This window comes from Bombyx mori, chromosome 28 (assembly GCF_030269925.1).
Source record: "Bombyx mori chromosome 28, ASM3026992v2".
In the NCBI taxonomy this organism is placed as follows: Eukaryota; Metazoa; Arthropoda; class Insecta; order Lepidoptera; family Bombycidae; genus Bombyx; species Bombyx mori.
The window spans coordinates 3,525,281-3,541,585 of NC_085134.1; the positions used below are offsets into that span (position 1 = coordinate 3,525,281).

Genomic DNA, 16,305 nt, shown 5'->3' on the forward strand with positions numbered 1-16,305 from the left:
AATCGTTTATCATTTTGGTCTTTATGTGTGTATTTTTGAATAACATTCTAAGAAAGCGTAACATGTGTATATGATATGATTGAAACTACTTTTTGGGTTAATCTTTATAATAATTCTTTTATGTTCCACAATATCTAACGCTTCGAATACTTCAATTTTCCGGACCGTGAAACACTACGCAGAAAGGCCGTTCTATTAATGAAATTAATACTCAGAAATAATGTCACGTTTTTGCGTCCAAACGCTCTCTTAAAATATAAATAGTTGTTGTTCCAAGAAGGTTTGACAACTTAATAAAAGTCCAAAAATAGTCCAGTAGCTTCAGCTGCGATTTAAGCATTGTCACTTAATTAGAATGTTTGACAACTTAGTAAAAGTCCAAAAATAGTCCAGTAGCTTCAGCTGCGATTTAAGCATTGTCACTTAATTAGAATGTTTGACAACTTAATAAAAGTCCAAAAATAGTCCAGTAACTTCAGCTGCGGTTTAAGCATTGTCACTTAATTAAATCGTCAAGGAGAGCTGTATGAAATTTGAGTTTTGTATTTGCCTATTGTTAAGCATTTTTATTGGTAGCGCATAGGTTTTGTGAACACACAGGGAACACAGATTAGACAACACAATTGAGACTTCAATCTTAAGCCTTAAGTTAAGTGATTACAGTCTAAAGTCGCACGAGTCAATTCAGAGGCAAAAAACCACGTCCCCTAAACTGACTTTTGCATTGCTTAGATCAGTTCTGGACTTGCTCAAGGTTCACCGTTCATCTGTTACCAGAGCCAACTTCCACCCAATTGTCCAAAAAACAGAAAATAACTAATAGACGAATGATGAGCATAATAATTACTAAAACAGCATAATGCTATAATTAGACTCTGAAGAATATAGGTACTTACAGCGAAGCCAGCGAAGAAATGAAAGAAAATCATAGGATACGTAAAAAAAATAGAAATGTCAAATCAGAATTGTATTCAAGTATGTATGTATCAAAAGAGAATATTTCTCTTCTCAGATGTCAAAATATCAAAGACTTGTCACTTGAATGCTATACATATTATTATATTAATAGTGGAAGCACCTGTTGTTTCCCTGGGTATTCTATCGTTTTTTAAGTACAACTTTGCGAAGATGATTACTGTGACGGGTACAGTCATGTGCAGGAATGTAATTTTATGTATTTGACAGTTGATTTGTGTCATCGTGAGAGAAAAAATGCGTTGATAAATATACTCTTGTTTGGTTGGCCGGAATTGGAGTGTTTTTGTCAAATGGAAGATGAAGATTGGTTTTATTAACTTTCTGAGATGATTTCTATTGAAGAGTTAAGTGAATATGTAAAGAAGTTATATTATACCACTCTGGGTGAAGGCCTAGCTTTAAACTTTTAATGTTTGCAGAAACTTTAGAGGCTTTTATCTAAAATGTACTGAAAATGTAAGAAAAGCTATTTAAAATTTTGCTAAAATTACATGCCGAGAGTATGGTAATTGTTTGATGCTAAATGTGCTCTAAGGGTATCTAAAGGCCTATTTTGCGGTAGACAGCGGCTCGGCTCTGCCCCTGGTATTGCTGAAGTCCATGGACGACGGTAACCACTCACCATCAGGTGGGCCGTATGCTCGTTTGCCTACAAGAGCAATAAAAAATATATATTTAAAATTCCAAAATAAATAAAAACCGGCATTTGTTGATGACTGTATCCACTTTTATATCCAAATAAAAAAATCGTTCATACGACCGAAATCGAATCACTTTTACTCCATCATGGCGGACACGTTCTCTGCTTTTCACCGAGTTCTATCCTTTGCAGGAATATCAATCTTTAAAGAAACCAATTGGAACTCAAAATTCTGGTTCACCGTCCAAATATTCAACTTTATCATTGGGCTGCTTTGTTTCCTCTTCACCTCTGGTTTCGTAATTAGCAGTTCCTCTGACCTTCTTCTTTTCATTCAGGGCGCTTGTATTTGGACCACCGGTGTCATTATGACAATAACACTTGGAATATGCTTAGTTTTTCGCATCCAATTCCGAGATTTTCTAACCGAGATGGCTTTTAGAGATGCAGCATTGGATATACCTATCGTTGATTACATTTTTAAAGTGAATAATGGCAAGAAGATGATGCAGCTTAAGAAATTGGTTGTAGAGTCGCAGAAAGATTTGTTTAATTATACTAGCTTACTGTTGAAGATATATGTAACGGGAGTGTGGCTTTGTGCCACATTGTATCTCTGCAGTCCAATTTACAGTATGCTTGTTAGTGAAGACAAATCTTTGAGGCTGCTAGGTAAGTAGATCACTTTGAGTACATTTTTAATTCTATTAAAAATAATAATAGCAACTATTATTAATGTTTATTTAGATGTATGACTGATTCAGTGGTGCAGTGGTCAGCGCTCTGACTGTTGCGCCGAGGGTCGTGGGTTCAAAAATTTGGGTTTGAAATTTAAAACAAATTTATATTTGAAAGGCGAAAACTAAAAGTTTTGTAATTCCTTGTATTGTGATGAAGCTATCGGTGTATGTAATTTTTTTTTCAGCATTCGACATGTGGTTTCCCTGGAGTTTGGCGGATATAAAAGTGTACACCTTGTCATTTATATTCCACGCGTATGCTGGTTACTTATGTTGCGTAGGTAAGTTTAATGTCGTGAGTGTCTCTTCAAATCATCTTGTTTTTAAGGCCACGAATAGTATCGGCTGAATTATTTTCTTAAATTGCATATGATGATGGATTGTGATGGGTCTTCAAATATTCGAGGTTGGAGGAATTATATTAGACATCATTGGGATAGATAGAAATTAGCCCTACTCAAAGGTAAATGGACGAATTATGTCAAAGTAAGGATAAAATATAAAGCATCTCATATTTAAAGACTGTCACATTTTATTAATATTCCTTAAAGAAGAGCATTTGACCGAAGGAAATATAGATAACGTTGTCAAACTTTTAAAGTTGTCGTGGTCTAAATGATAAGATGGCCGGTGTTCTCGTATCCAATGCGACTATGGTCGATTCTCAAATACACATGGCTCAAATACGCAGGTATGACCATTTTAAAGAAAATACGTACATCACATAATATGTTCACAAAATTTTACAATGTACATCCGTTAGCATCGTCCAATAAAAACGAAGACCGAAATTTGTTAAATCTTTTTATTATTATTGCTTAAATGGGTGAACGATCTCACAGCCCACCTGGTGTTAAGTGGTTACGGGAGCCCATATACATCTACAACGTAAATGCCGCCACTCACCTTGAGACTTGAGTTCTAAAGTCTCAGTTTTTACTATATATCAGTACCTACAGTATAGTATATACAACAATCTCACTTTTAATAGGGTGTATTTTAAGAGCTCATACGATCAATCCCATTATGCCTATTTCTGCAGCGAAGCAGTGATGTATGAAGGATGGAAGAGCCGTCTTAATATACAATACAGATTTTGGCGTGATGTTTCACGATGGAAGCTCCCTTTTCTACGCAATAAAGAGGAAAAACTCGATTCTTTTAAATCGATAATCGATTAGTCGATTCTTTGACTAGTTAAGATACGTTTTTAGCTTACCCCGGTCTTCAATCAACGATAATACTACTGGTCGGTCAAATTATTCGTCAATTGAGGATATTAAATTTCATTCTGCAACACTTAAACGAGCTGGTGCTAGAAGTTAACCAACGGAAAGATGAAAAATGGCAAAAATCTTGTACTACGGTCCTGTCTCAGTGTGTTGAGCATTACGTAAAAATTAAAAGGTAAATAAGTATTGCTTAGGGATATAATTTTTTTTATTGCTTAGATGGGTGGACCGGCTCACAGCCCACCTGGTGTTAAGTGGTTACTGGAGCCCATAGACATCCACAACGTAAATGCGCCACCCACCTTGTACCATAAGTTCTTAGGTATCAAGTAAGTTACAACGGCTGCCCCACCCTTCTAACCGAAACGCATTGCTGCTTCACGGCAGAAATAGGCGGGGCGGTGGTACCTACCCGTGCGGACTCACAAGAGGTCATACCACCAGTAAAACTTAAGTATAACTTAATAAACTTTTAATTATGTTTTAGATTCAGCAATCGCCTAAATGTAATATGCCGCCCTTTCTATTTGGCGTTGATTCTTGTGGCCATTATCCTTGTTTGCATGTGTTCGGTGAAGATTGCTATTTCTGTACGTATATGATGCAACATTTTCTTTATATCAATTAGTACTTATTTTTGCAATATTATTATTTAATTGGCTTCTATAAATTATCTGACGTCTATGAATTAAATTCATCTAAAATAAAAACTAAATAAAGATACCCGCTAACCGCTTCCCATTTTTAAATGTAGAATCGATCACTCAATATAACTGGTTAGCGACAAATCTAAGCTTCAACCAGAGCGCTTTCAAGCTTAGCAACGGTATAAGTTAAGTTATGTAATGCTGTCAAATTAATTTTTAATTGAACTTTCTGATGAAATCAATTTTTTTATTTTTATTTTTTTTTATTGCTTAGATGGGTGGACGAGCTCACAGCCCACCTGGTGTTAAGTGGTTACTGGAGCCCATAGACATCCACAACGTAAATGCGCCACCCACCTTGAGATACAAGTTCTAAGGTCTCAAGTATAGTTACAACGGCTGCCCCACCCTTCAAACCGAAACGCATTACTGCTTCACGGCAGAAATAGGCGGGGTGGTGATAACTACCCGCGCAGACTTACAAGAGGTCCTACCACCAGTAACTGGCATCATCTTATCTGTTTCTGCCGGCGGAGGAGAAAAATTTGGTTCGAAGTGTGGAAAAGCCATTGTACAATATAGTAGTTACGCGCTGGGGTTCGGGATAAATAAATGTTCCACCAAAGTACAACTAAAACTGTATTCAATACTTAGAACACTTAAAACACTTTAAAATACTCAATACCTACCTGTGCGGACTCACAAGAGGTCCTACCACCAGTATTAACATACTCATATAAAATTGGTACAAGACATATTTTAATTGAATTGAAATACTTCGACAGGATTTTTAGTTATTTATTGAATTCTGCAATCGACTTTTACTAATTACTAACTTACTACTTACTTAATTACTACCTCCAGAGTGTCGGGGTCATTAACTTATTTAATTACATTTAGTTCTCGTCGAGGATCGAACCGTGCAAGACCGGAGTTAAAACTTCTTAATTGCAAGTATAAAAACTGGAAGCGCCACTTTCTTTCAGGATAAGCTGAGTCCGGATACGATAAAGTATTATGTGCACGAAATCTGTTTTATCTTCGTCGTGTTAATGTTTTGTTTATTGGGACAGCAAGTCGATGACGAAGTGAGTGTTAAATCTATCTACCTCTATAATATAAAAATGAATTGCTGTTCGTTAGTCGCGCTAAAACTCAGAACGGCTGGACCGATTTTGGCTAATTTTGGTTTTGAATTATTCGTGGAAGTCCAGAAAAGGTTTAAAAGGTGAGTAAATATGAAAATGCTCGGAATTATATAAAAACAAACAAATTTGTTTTCCCTTTGATGTGTCCCCTGTCAGAGACAAAGTAAGGAGTGTTAGCAACCCGGGAAGATTTTCGATATAGACATACCATTAGCAAATTGCAGTTGGTGTCCAGCACGCACATTCGCATTATCCAGTGAATCTTTCCAATAACTACTGGAATATATAGGGTTGGCTATAAATTTACGTATTCATTGTAGAAATCATAATACGCAAAATTGTTTTTTTATTCCAGTGTGCATCCCTAGAGCTTGCCGTCACCGAGAAATGGTATATTTTCAATCGCGCTCACAAGCAGAATGTGCGAATATTCAAAATGGCGCTCAGTCAAAGAATGCCTATTTACATCTTCGGTACTATTACCCTATCACTGCCAACATTTACTTGGGTAAGATGGTAGTTGTTTATGTCGGAAGCAGGAAAGATTTTTCATTTTCAACACTCAAAAATGAACTATGAAGAGGGTAGAGAAATTTCTTTGCTCCTAACATCCTTTTTTATTGCCCTACAGGCATACGATCCACCTGATGGTGAGTGGTTACCGTCGCTCATGGACATCAGCAATGCCAATGATATAGTCATGCCGCTGCCTACTGTAACTACTGTACTCTCCTACCAGCAGTTTTCAGTATACTCGTGATCATGGCGAGATATAGGGAACTTATCAAATGTATAAAAATGTGGTCATAAGCCATTAAAGAGAGTGTAATTATTTTGAATGAAATAATAATAATAATTAATATGTTGCAGTTCATCAAAACTGGGATGTCTTTCTTCACTTTGGTAATGTCCGTTTTAGAAGAACAATAAATCTCAAAGACACTGAAACCGTTAAGAACACAGAAGAATCACGTTGGAAAATTAATATAGTTTAAATATAAAAAATTATCACAAATATAATGCACGTGAAGAGTGGATTTTTGTAGTAAAAGTTTTCGTTTTGAGTACTAATTATTTGTATTCGAAATTTACTCATCGGAGAGTAGGTAGCAGTGTGCTTAGTGCGAGTTTTTTAACGTTTTCGATAGCGTAAAAGTTAGCTCATATTTGTATGGAATGGGATCGTTTGCGTAAGTTTTTTTTTCTCTTTCTATTGCCTTTGTAGGCAGACGAGCATACGGCCCACCTGATGGTGAGTGGTTACCTTGGTCCATGGACTTCAGCAATGCCAGGGGCAGAGCCAAGCCGTTGCCTACCGCTTAATACTCTCCATAAGCCTCGTTTGAAGAAGGACAGCGCTGATAGCGCTGACAAGATAGCGCTCGGGAAACACCGTGGAGGGGAGCTCATTCCATAGACGGTTGGTACGTGGCAAAAGCGATCTCTGGAAACGTTTTCCGCTAGGGGCGCTGTTTCAAATGCATACAAAATTGGCTTAACTTTTACGCTATCGAGAACGTTAAGAAACTCTCACTAAACACCCAGCACTATTTTTGTAGTGCGATAATATTTACTTTTAATAGGGCAAACTGTGAGCCTGCACGTATCATGCATTTCAATTAAAATTTTACTAACATGTCATAAGTTATTTTTTGGCATTTACGTTGTGATTTTCATGGACTCTTGTCGCCACTACCGGATGGGGTTCATTTAATTCCGGGCGCCGAACCTCCTACAATTTTCCCACGTCTAGGGGGCACGCGGGACATCTGGGATTGGTGGCCGATGTTCGTAATATACACGCTCGCATTACCTATGCTATTGTTGAATTTTTCGTATTTTCTTTAGTTATCACGAATCGTATCGACTGCTATGCAGTTTTTGTTATTGAAATTTTTGATGTGAAATATCTATAGCCGCACGTAAAACCGATTTCTGGCTATATGATGGTTTATATATACAGTCTATATGCAGTAGTGTGTACGGTGTGGCGACGCGTCGCCATGCGCAATCGACTGTGCGATTCTCTCCCACTCGATCCAGCGTTAAGCCATCTCTCTCGCTACACTGAGCTCGGATACCTATAGTGTATACTCCGTAGTGTATACAGTGTTGTTAACTACAGTACACAATATAACCTGTGTTTTACTTGAAACCAAATTATTTTTTCGTAATATTTTATTTTATCATTATGACATATTTAGTTCCTATCACAATCTGTTCTTTTCTGCATATTACTTTTACAAAATAATGTCGATGTTTCACATCTGCGAGGCGTCCCGTGACGGCTCACATTTTTTATAGTTTTTTTTGACACTTCGGCGAAAGCTCACATTGTAGCATTGACGCATGATGACCTATCTTGTTAGGGCCAGTGTTAGCAACACTCCCGGTTTGAGCTCCGTGAGCTCACCTACTAGTTCGGTGAATCTAGAATAAACCCTCGAGGTTACTAGAATAGGTAGGAAAAAAAAGACGGCTTAGTTTTGGTTTTGAAATGTTTCTTTTGCATACATGTAGGATTGGTAAGAACGGAACGTATGAAAATAGTGTGGAACGGAGCGTTAAGATGTGAGTGAGAGAAAACGGAAAGAAAGAGAGAAAAGAGAATGACAGAGAAAAGTAAGATGGCGACGACGGTTAAAAAATGATCAAGGCGTAATAAAAGTGTTAATTAATTTTTAATAACAGAATATTTTGGAACAGTGTAACTTTTATTGTATGCGCGGCGATCCCTATTCTACATACATTTCCAGACGTTCACAGGACAGCACCGTTCCACTACTATTTTATAGTATACGATCCTAGATATCAAATGCAGCCACAACCTCATCTACTCCATCCTATAGAGTGGTGAATTCAATCGGAAAAATGTAAATAGTATCCAAGATTGATTCAGCGCGATATTGCACGTCTGCAACAATAATGATTTTTGATTGTAGTTCTTAGCGGCAGAAAATAGAGTTCATTTTTGAATGGCACTTAATAAAAATGTCATTCTAGACTTTAAGTAGACGATATAATGAAGCATTTTATGGTGAATGATCAATGGAGCCGCGTCCAATAAAAAATACTAGGATTTACGATTTTTTGCAAATGAGGCACAAGTTCCATTTTAAATCTAAAGTTATGGGACCACAAAAATAATGAAATTATTTATTCTGTTTATTTTCTCTTCCAAGCCCCCTAATTTTTGGATATTCTTTAGTTGTTATATGTGCTGGTTATATGTGTAAAAGATAATGGAGAAGAACTATGCGTAGAGATTTTTACTGGAAGGGCATTTAGAGCCCTAATTGATGGGTGCCATCTTTTTCTGGGGTGAAGCGTTCCGTATTGGATTTTTCAAGAGCTGTGAGCTGTTTTACAGAATAGTTAAGATTACGATATTATGTTCTGAGGAGGTTGGCCGCCTTCAGCAAGCTACAAGAGGGCTGTGAGTTAAGTAATGAACAGAGCGGTGGTTACAATGTAACATTAATTTTAAAGTATGACCAGGGAAGGGTCACATTTAAATAGAACGTGAAAAGCATTTGCTCGCGGAAATTCAAGTCAAGTTGCCATAAATTCGTAACTACAAGGCCAGTCTTCGCTGAGCCGTGCTCGATTTTATTTTCAGCCTCAACGCATTGGGTAATGATGATTTTACGTCTCTGCTGTGCAGCGGAGAATATTTTCGTAATGTCGTGCATATTATATATTGGTATTTTATAAGTTTATTTGCAAAGTTACCTTCAATGATATCTTGTTAGATTGTAATGTCAATAATAAGATCGGCTTGTTTACGGTAAAAAATAATAGTTAAAAAAATTTACAAAATACGCTTTTACAGAAAATCCAACTAAAAAATAGAAAATAATTTTAATAAATTTGAATTAAAAATAGTGTAAAAAAAAATGTTTTTATTGTAAAAAAGCGTGGACCACTTGTGAGTCCGCGCGGGTAGGTACCAGCAACCCGCCTATTTCTGCCGTGAAGCAGTAATGCGTTTCAGTTTGAAGGGCGGGGCAGCCGTTGTAACTGTAAAAACTGATATCTAAGCACTCATATCTCAGGTAGGTGGCGGCATTTACATTTTAGATAACTATGGGTTCCGGTAACCATTTAACCACTTATTTACTGGTGGTAGGACCTCTTGTAAGTCCGCGCGGGTAGGTACCCCCGCCCTGCCTATTTCTGCCGTGAAGCAGTAACGCGTTTCGGTTTGAAGGATGGGTCAGCCGTTGTAACTATACTTCAGACCTTAGAACCTATATCTCAAGGTGGGTGGCGGCATTTACGTTTTGGATGTCTATGGGCTCCGATAACCACTTAACATCAAATGGGCCGTGGGCTCGTCCATCAATATAAACAATAAAAATAAAAATAAAACATTCCAAACGCGTACTTATCAACTCATTAACGAGATGTCTTATTTCCAAACTATAAAACAGAAAACGGTATCCTTTTGGAATCTCGCACGATACATTGCTCTAATTAAAACAAAACACAAACCAAAATGATCTTATTGTTTCTCTTCGATCGGTTCCTCACTGCTGAGGATCGTGACTCCGTCCGATTTCGTCAACCAACTGTCTCCATCGATCCCGCCCTGCAGCCCGACGGAGTGCGTCGCTGATAGGTATCCCCAGTTCCTCCGCTATTTGGTCCGACCATCGTTTGGGACCTCTACCCCTAGGCCTTTTTCCCTCTATTTTACCGGTCCCCACAAGGCGTTCCAAATTGCTGGTATCCCTACGTGCAACATGACCAAAATACCGCAATATTCTTTGTAGGCAGATTGTGGACAGAATTGTTTACGTCGATCAAAATATATATATATAAACCTCGATATTTATTCAGACAGAACCAGAATCGACTCGAGGAAATAGTGTACACGAAGGAAAACATCTCCCCTATAAGAATAAAAGGAAAAATCATTTGTTTTATTCGGATTATTTTCTTAGTCGATGCTTCCATTTGTGTTAATGGAATGAACTCGTATATACGGGGTGATATCTCCATAGAGAAAAATATTCTTGACTTTCTACGTACGTAATATTTTTACGTTGATAGAATCAATTTATATTAGACTAACGGCCCGCTCCGGCTCCGCTCGGGTCTTTAACAAAATAGTTCAAACAGTCATCAACAGTTTTCGCAGGGCAGGCGATGTAAAGAATATTTGAGGTAATTTTTTTACACCTTGGTATTACGTTATTAGAGTTTTAGTAAGGAACCCTATTTCATAAAAGATTATAGCCTATGTCACTCGAAAAAAGTGTAGCATCCTAAAAGTGAAAGAATTTTTCAAATCGGTTCAATAGTTTCGGAGTCTATTCAATACAAACAAACAAACAAATCTTTCCTCTTTATAATATTAATTAATTAATAATAAAGATTTGTGTAGGCCAAAATATCATTTTAATAAAATAATTGTGCTTAGTTAGTAAAGTAGTTCAAACGTACACTTTTGCTAATCTTATCTTATCTTATACCTTTAAACGAGCAATTCTTGTATATTAATATATATTTATATGACCTGAATCTCGGAAACGGCTCCAACGATTTTCATAAAATTTAGTATACAGAGGATTTCGGGGGCTATAAATCGATCTAGCTACGATTTATTTTCAGAGAATGTTGTTTTATTCGTGTTTTCAATAATCAACTCTTCCCGACATCTATTGGCGAATAATACTACTATTTTTCTTAATTGAGGGCAACTAACCGTGTTAAAGACACAACAAGATGGCGTCATCATCTAGTTTTCTTTTAATAGAAGACGCCCTGACTTCCAGACGCGCCTAATGTTCGAATCGCGGCTGAGGTGCCATTCTGAGGAAATACTTATTTATCTAATACGTATTTCTTATCGAATTTCATGTAGGAATAATAACTTTGCAAATCATTGTATTCATTGATGGTACGACATATAGACATAGGTATATTTTTTTTTTTTATATATATTTTTATTGCTTATATGTGTGGACGAGCTCACAGCCCACCTGGTGTTAAGTGGTTACTGGAGCCCATAGACATCTACAACGTAAATGCGCCACACACTTTGATATATAGTTCTAAGGTCTCAGTATAGTCACAACGGCTGCCCCACCCTTCAAACCGAAACGCATTACTGCTTCACGGCAGAAATAGGCGGGGCGGTGGTACCTACCCGTGTGGACTCACAAGAGGTCCTACCACCAGTAAGATAGTATTAGGTCTATTAGGTCTATTTCTGCCGAGAATCAGTCGAGCTTTCCGTTTCGATGGAAGAACCGTTGCAGAATACAATTATTTGTAGATCGCGGCTTGGCTTTGCCCCTAGGATTGCTGGAGTCCATGGGCGATGGTAACTATTCACCATTCGGTGGGCCGTATGCTCGTCTGCCTACAAGGGCAATAAAAAAAACAACTGAGTCTTAGATCGATTAGATAGATAGACTCGTGTCTCAAGGCAGCATTCACATATTGACCTTCTTCTTCATCTTGCTCACACCCCACATTATCAAGCTGCATAGGCATGACTTTTACGACCGATGCCTGCATGGCGTCAAAACTTCTTTGACTTGTAGATATACGACAAAGGGAAGATCTTAGACCGAGCGGGTGATATTGCTCGGTAGACCGACGGTCCAAATGTTGTTGTTCGGAACTTGTATATATGCAAGCTTACCTTGAAAATGTCGTAAGCGAGATTCAGGCATCTGTCAAATATCTTGCGTTGTATGATGGCTACCCGCCACAGACTTCTCTACTACCATACTTTTTCCCTACCTATTTGCTAGCTATTCCAGCTTCGCCCGGACGAGTAGGTGTGCTCACGGGCTCAACCTGAGAGAATTTGCTAACACTAGCCTTAGCAAGAGCAGTGCTTCGCAGAATCTACCAACGGATCGGAATCGCGATCCACTGAGAAGATCCGGCGAGAAACTCAGTGGACTGTGTCTATTTCTACACATTGTGTCTACATTGCTGCTTCACGGCAGAAACAGACAGGGTGGTGGTACCTACCCGTGCGGACTCACAAGAGGTCTTACCACCAGTTTCTTCTTTTCACATTACTTTTGATTCTATGATTTGCGTTTTATTTTAATGAAGATTTGCATTAAAGTTTAGTTTTGAAGAAATACCAGAATGATAAAAATAGCTATCACATTTTATTAATTTTCTTGTATTTTCATGATAATTCACATAATGTTCATGGGTTTAGAAAACCAAAACCATGGCTACCATGAACCAGTTCAGTGATCACCGTTCAATTACCATATTTTGATTACGTCAATTGGTCGCTGAAGTTTAAAGACACACTGTAGTTCAAGCATCGGCAGAGGATCATGATGTCACAATTAATTAATAATTCACTCTCATTCGACAAGCCTTTTATAATTGTTCCGATTAGATTTTGATCTTGCCCCTACTAGAAAAAGTTCGTGAGCTATCCAACCAAAAGCATTACACGAATGCCAATCATTCTATTTGGATAAACATATAATAATGATATCATAATCGGCCCATAGTCGTCCAATGGACATAGGCCTGGTGGTAGGACTTCTTGTGAGGCCGCACGGGTAGATACCACCCTGCCTATTTCTGCCGTGAAGCAGTAATGCGTTTCGGTTTCAAGTGTTGAGCAGAGTTTGTAACTATATTTGAGACCTTACAACTTATATCTCAAGGTGGGTGGCGCATTTACGTTGTAGATGGCTTCAGTAACCACTTAACACCAGGTGGGCTGTGAGCTCGTCCGCCCATCTACGCAATAAAAAAGGCCTTTTCCAACTGAGCTCGAACTTAAGCTCTCCTCATCCATAATTTGATTTGAATCTAGCGTACCAGTATTTGTTGACAGATCTCCTGTGTGCAAAACTGCTCAGAACTTATTTAAGTTATACAATAGATGGTCTCTTAGTACTCTACATTGTTATGAAGCGGAGAATTTGCTATAAATCCCCCAAGCGAGGAGTACGTCGGCTTAAGCTTCTACTTGAGAACCCGCAAACTGCAACTTGTATTGTTTTCAAGTTTGGATCCGTCATTATTGTTCTACATAAAGACATATGAAATTACAATATATAAGTGGAAAATGCAGCGTGGGTAGACCGCGATGTGGAGCGATGACCTATGAACCTCAAGGGAGGTCTATTTTAGGAGCGGACGTCTGTGGGCTTGATGATGATAATATTGTTATTTTTATATCAAACTAGCTGACCCGGCAGACTTGGTAGTGCCTCAATCGATAAATAAAAGACCTAAGCTTTTGTATAAAATAAACTTAAAACAAACAAAGATATCCGTCCGACGGGGGATACATCAAAGGAAAAACAAAATTGTTATTTTTATTTAATTCTGACTATTTTCATATTAGCCAAATCGGTCCAGCCGTTCTCGAGTTTTAGCGAGACTAACGAACAGCAATTCATTTTTATATATATAGATATATAGATAATCACCCGAGTCTCATCGAGAATCATAACGGTGTTGGCTGTGCGACGGCAACTTGATGAGTGAGATATATAATAGTTTAAAAATGCATGCGCCCCACGCTTATTTACATAAAAATAGGGTTTATTAGACTATTTTTAATTCAAATTTATTTTCTATTTTTTAGTTGAATTTTCTATAAAAACGTATTTTGTTAGTTTTTTTAAACTATTATCTATTTTTAATTTTTTAGTTGAATTTCAATTTTTTCAATATATGTATATATTTTTTAATTTTTTTTTCATATTGAACAGTCATCGGTCCTTAATAAGTATACCAAATTTCGAGTTAATTCCGCGTTTTGAAGGGGGTCAAAATCATGTTCAAAGATTCCGTTACAAACATACATACGTCTGAAGCTAATAAAAGCGTATAAATAAAATAATATTACTATTAGCATGATGAGTGAACGTGTTAATTTAGAAAATTATTTTAATTTATTTTGTATAAAAAATATAACAATTATAATTTACTACACTATACAAGTCACAGCTTAATTCGGAGCCCAGCTTTCTTTCAATACACCAAAAGTAGATTACAACTTTATTACTTTGATCCCAACAAACGCTTGCGATAAAATTAATTTTACTCGCACATATGAGCAGAGAAACAATTTGGGATCTTGGGTCTGTTGAGTATATTTTAGAATCTGTGCACTACTCTATGGTTATATATGTTAGTCTATAATTTAGTTTAGTTAGTCTATAATGTGTTATTACTAATGTACCTATGTCACTTCACTTCACTTCCGCTCTGCTAATAAAATGGTGCCCGTACTTTTGTGTAATAATTTGCCAAAAGAAATCCAATAGGGTCAAGTGCGTTGTGCTCCAACTAAAATAGTTTATTTCTGGCAATTTTTTGAGAACATGTCGTCTTCTCGCATTAAAACTGTATAATCTCAAAACTTACTAATTTTACAGGAGAGTGTTTTAAAGGTTTAACATGTGATATTTTTAATATTAATCATCTTTGCAACCTTTTTTTTATCAGTTACATTATCTGTCTTTTAAAGTAAGATAAAATTATGTATTAATTTTGTTAATAGTGGTCAAAACATAGCTAAACTAAAAAAAAAACTAAACCTAAACTCTCTTTGACAGTATTTATGAGAAAAATACTGGTGATACCAAACGATTCCGCATATTAACTCAATTTCAAAGATTTTTGGAAATTGTATACTTTTAATCCGAAAAGACGATGTCACTGTTGTCCCACCATCGAACCAGATTACGCCGGACTATTGTAATAATGACAAATAAGTACCAAAGATAATCAACAAAGAAAATTACATCTCAGAACACAAAACGTTCGCAAGTAATTTAATGTCGCCGTGTCAAATATTTTCCTAAAGCCTTCCCCTTCGCGACTTTCTCGTATGAATTGTGAAGAAAATGTAGGCAAAACTTGTCAAAACTGCGGTCTGAGTTGAGCCAGTCTTGTTTTGTATGACTGTGTTAATAATGCCTGTCGTTTGGAATTTGTACATAGCTAAGTTGAGGAAACAGATACATTAAATAATCGTTTATGTATTGCACACAATTTAGGGCATACGATACATTTAATATTAACGGCCGTCTGTCTGGTGTAGTGGTAAGTGGTGACATGGTCACTACACAAGGGGGTCGCGCGATCGAATCCTGCCAAGGGAGGATAATTGTATGATAAATATAAATGTCTTTTCCAGGGTTATGGATGTATATTAAATATATGTATGTGTATAATAGAAATCTTACATTTATTTCCGTTATCTGGTACCTGTAACACAAGTTCTTTACGAACTTAGCACGGGACCAGTTAACGTGGCGTGATTGTTAGTAAATATTTATTTATTAAAAAAAAAAAAAAATATATATATATATATATATATATATATATATATATATATATATACATTGTAAAGATATCGTTGGAGAAAGTGTACAAATGACAACACTAAAATTAATTAAATACATTTTACTATAATTTATTTATTGCGTAGATGGGTGAATGAGCTCACAGCCCACCCGGTGTTAAGTGGTTACTGGAGCCAATAGACGACTACAACGTAAATGCGCCACCCACCTTGAGTTATAAGTTCTAAGGTATCAGTATAGTTACAACGGCTGCCCCACCCTTCAAACCGAAACGCATTACTGCTTCACAACTTAAATAGGCAGGGTGGTGGTACCTACCCGTGTGGACTCACAAGTGGTCCTACCACCAGTAAATCGTAAGATGTCAAAAGCAGCAGGCAGGCGTATCCCATGATCCTATTAAATCCTAGATTAATTGCACGCAATTACAATTGCAACTGCAATCACATGCTATTACTATTACAATTATTAATCGTCGAGTATTTTTGTATTCTATATATAAGCAGTGGGATCGACCCCGGAAGCGAAATCAAGTATATGTAACTGGTATATTTAAAATTCAATGTTTTATCTTAAGATGCTGTCTATCAGTATTGAAGTT

The 16,305-nt window shown here is 36.9% G+C and overlaps 1 protein-coding gene across 3 annotated transcripts; it reads left to right on the forward strand.

Moving 5' to 3' along the window:
* The first annotated feature begins 1,101 nt into the window (after positions 1-1,101).
* Positions 1,102-7,029, forward strand: Or49 (olfactory receptor-like). 3 transcript variants are annotated; one of them, XM_062676695.1, is made up of 8 exons: positions 1,102-1,434; positions 1,957-2,290; positions 2,544-2,639; positions 3,573-3,765; positions 4,078-4,180; positions 5,224-5,325; positions 5,741-5,893; positions 6,256-7,029. In XM_062676695.1, the coding sequence occupies exons 2-8, from the start codon at positions 1,987-1,989 to the stop codon at positions 6,313-6,315; spliced, it is 1,011 nt and encodes a 336-aa protein (XP_062532679.1). In that variant the 5' UTR covers positions 1,102-1,434; positions 1,957-1,986; the 3' UTR covers positions 6,316-7,029.
* The last annotated feature ends 9,276 nt before the right edge of the window (positions 7,030-16,305 follow it).

Coding starts and splice junctions, on each gene's coding strand:
- Or49 (XM_062676695.1), top strand. CDS start 1,987: ATGACAATAACACTTGGAATATGCTTAGTTTTTCGCATCCAATTCCGA. Junction 3,766..4,077: donor CATTACGTAAAAATTAAAAG/GTAAATAAGTAT, acceptor ATTATGTTTTAG/ATTCAGCAATCGCCTAAATG. Junction 5,894..6,255: donor CACTGCCAACATTTACTTGG/GTAAGATGGTAG, acceptor AATATGTTGCAG/TTCATCAAAACTGGGATGTC.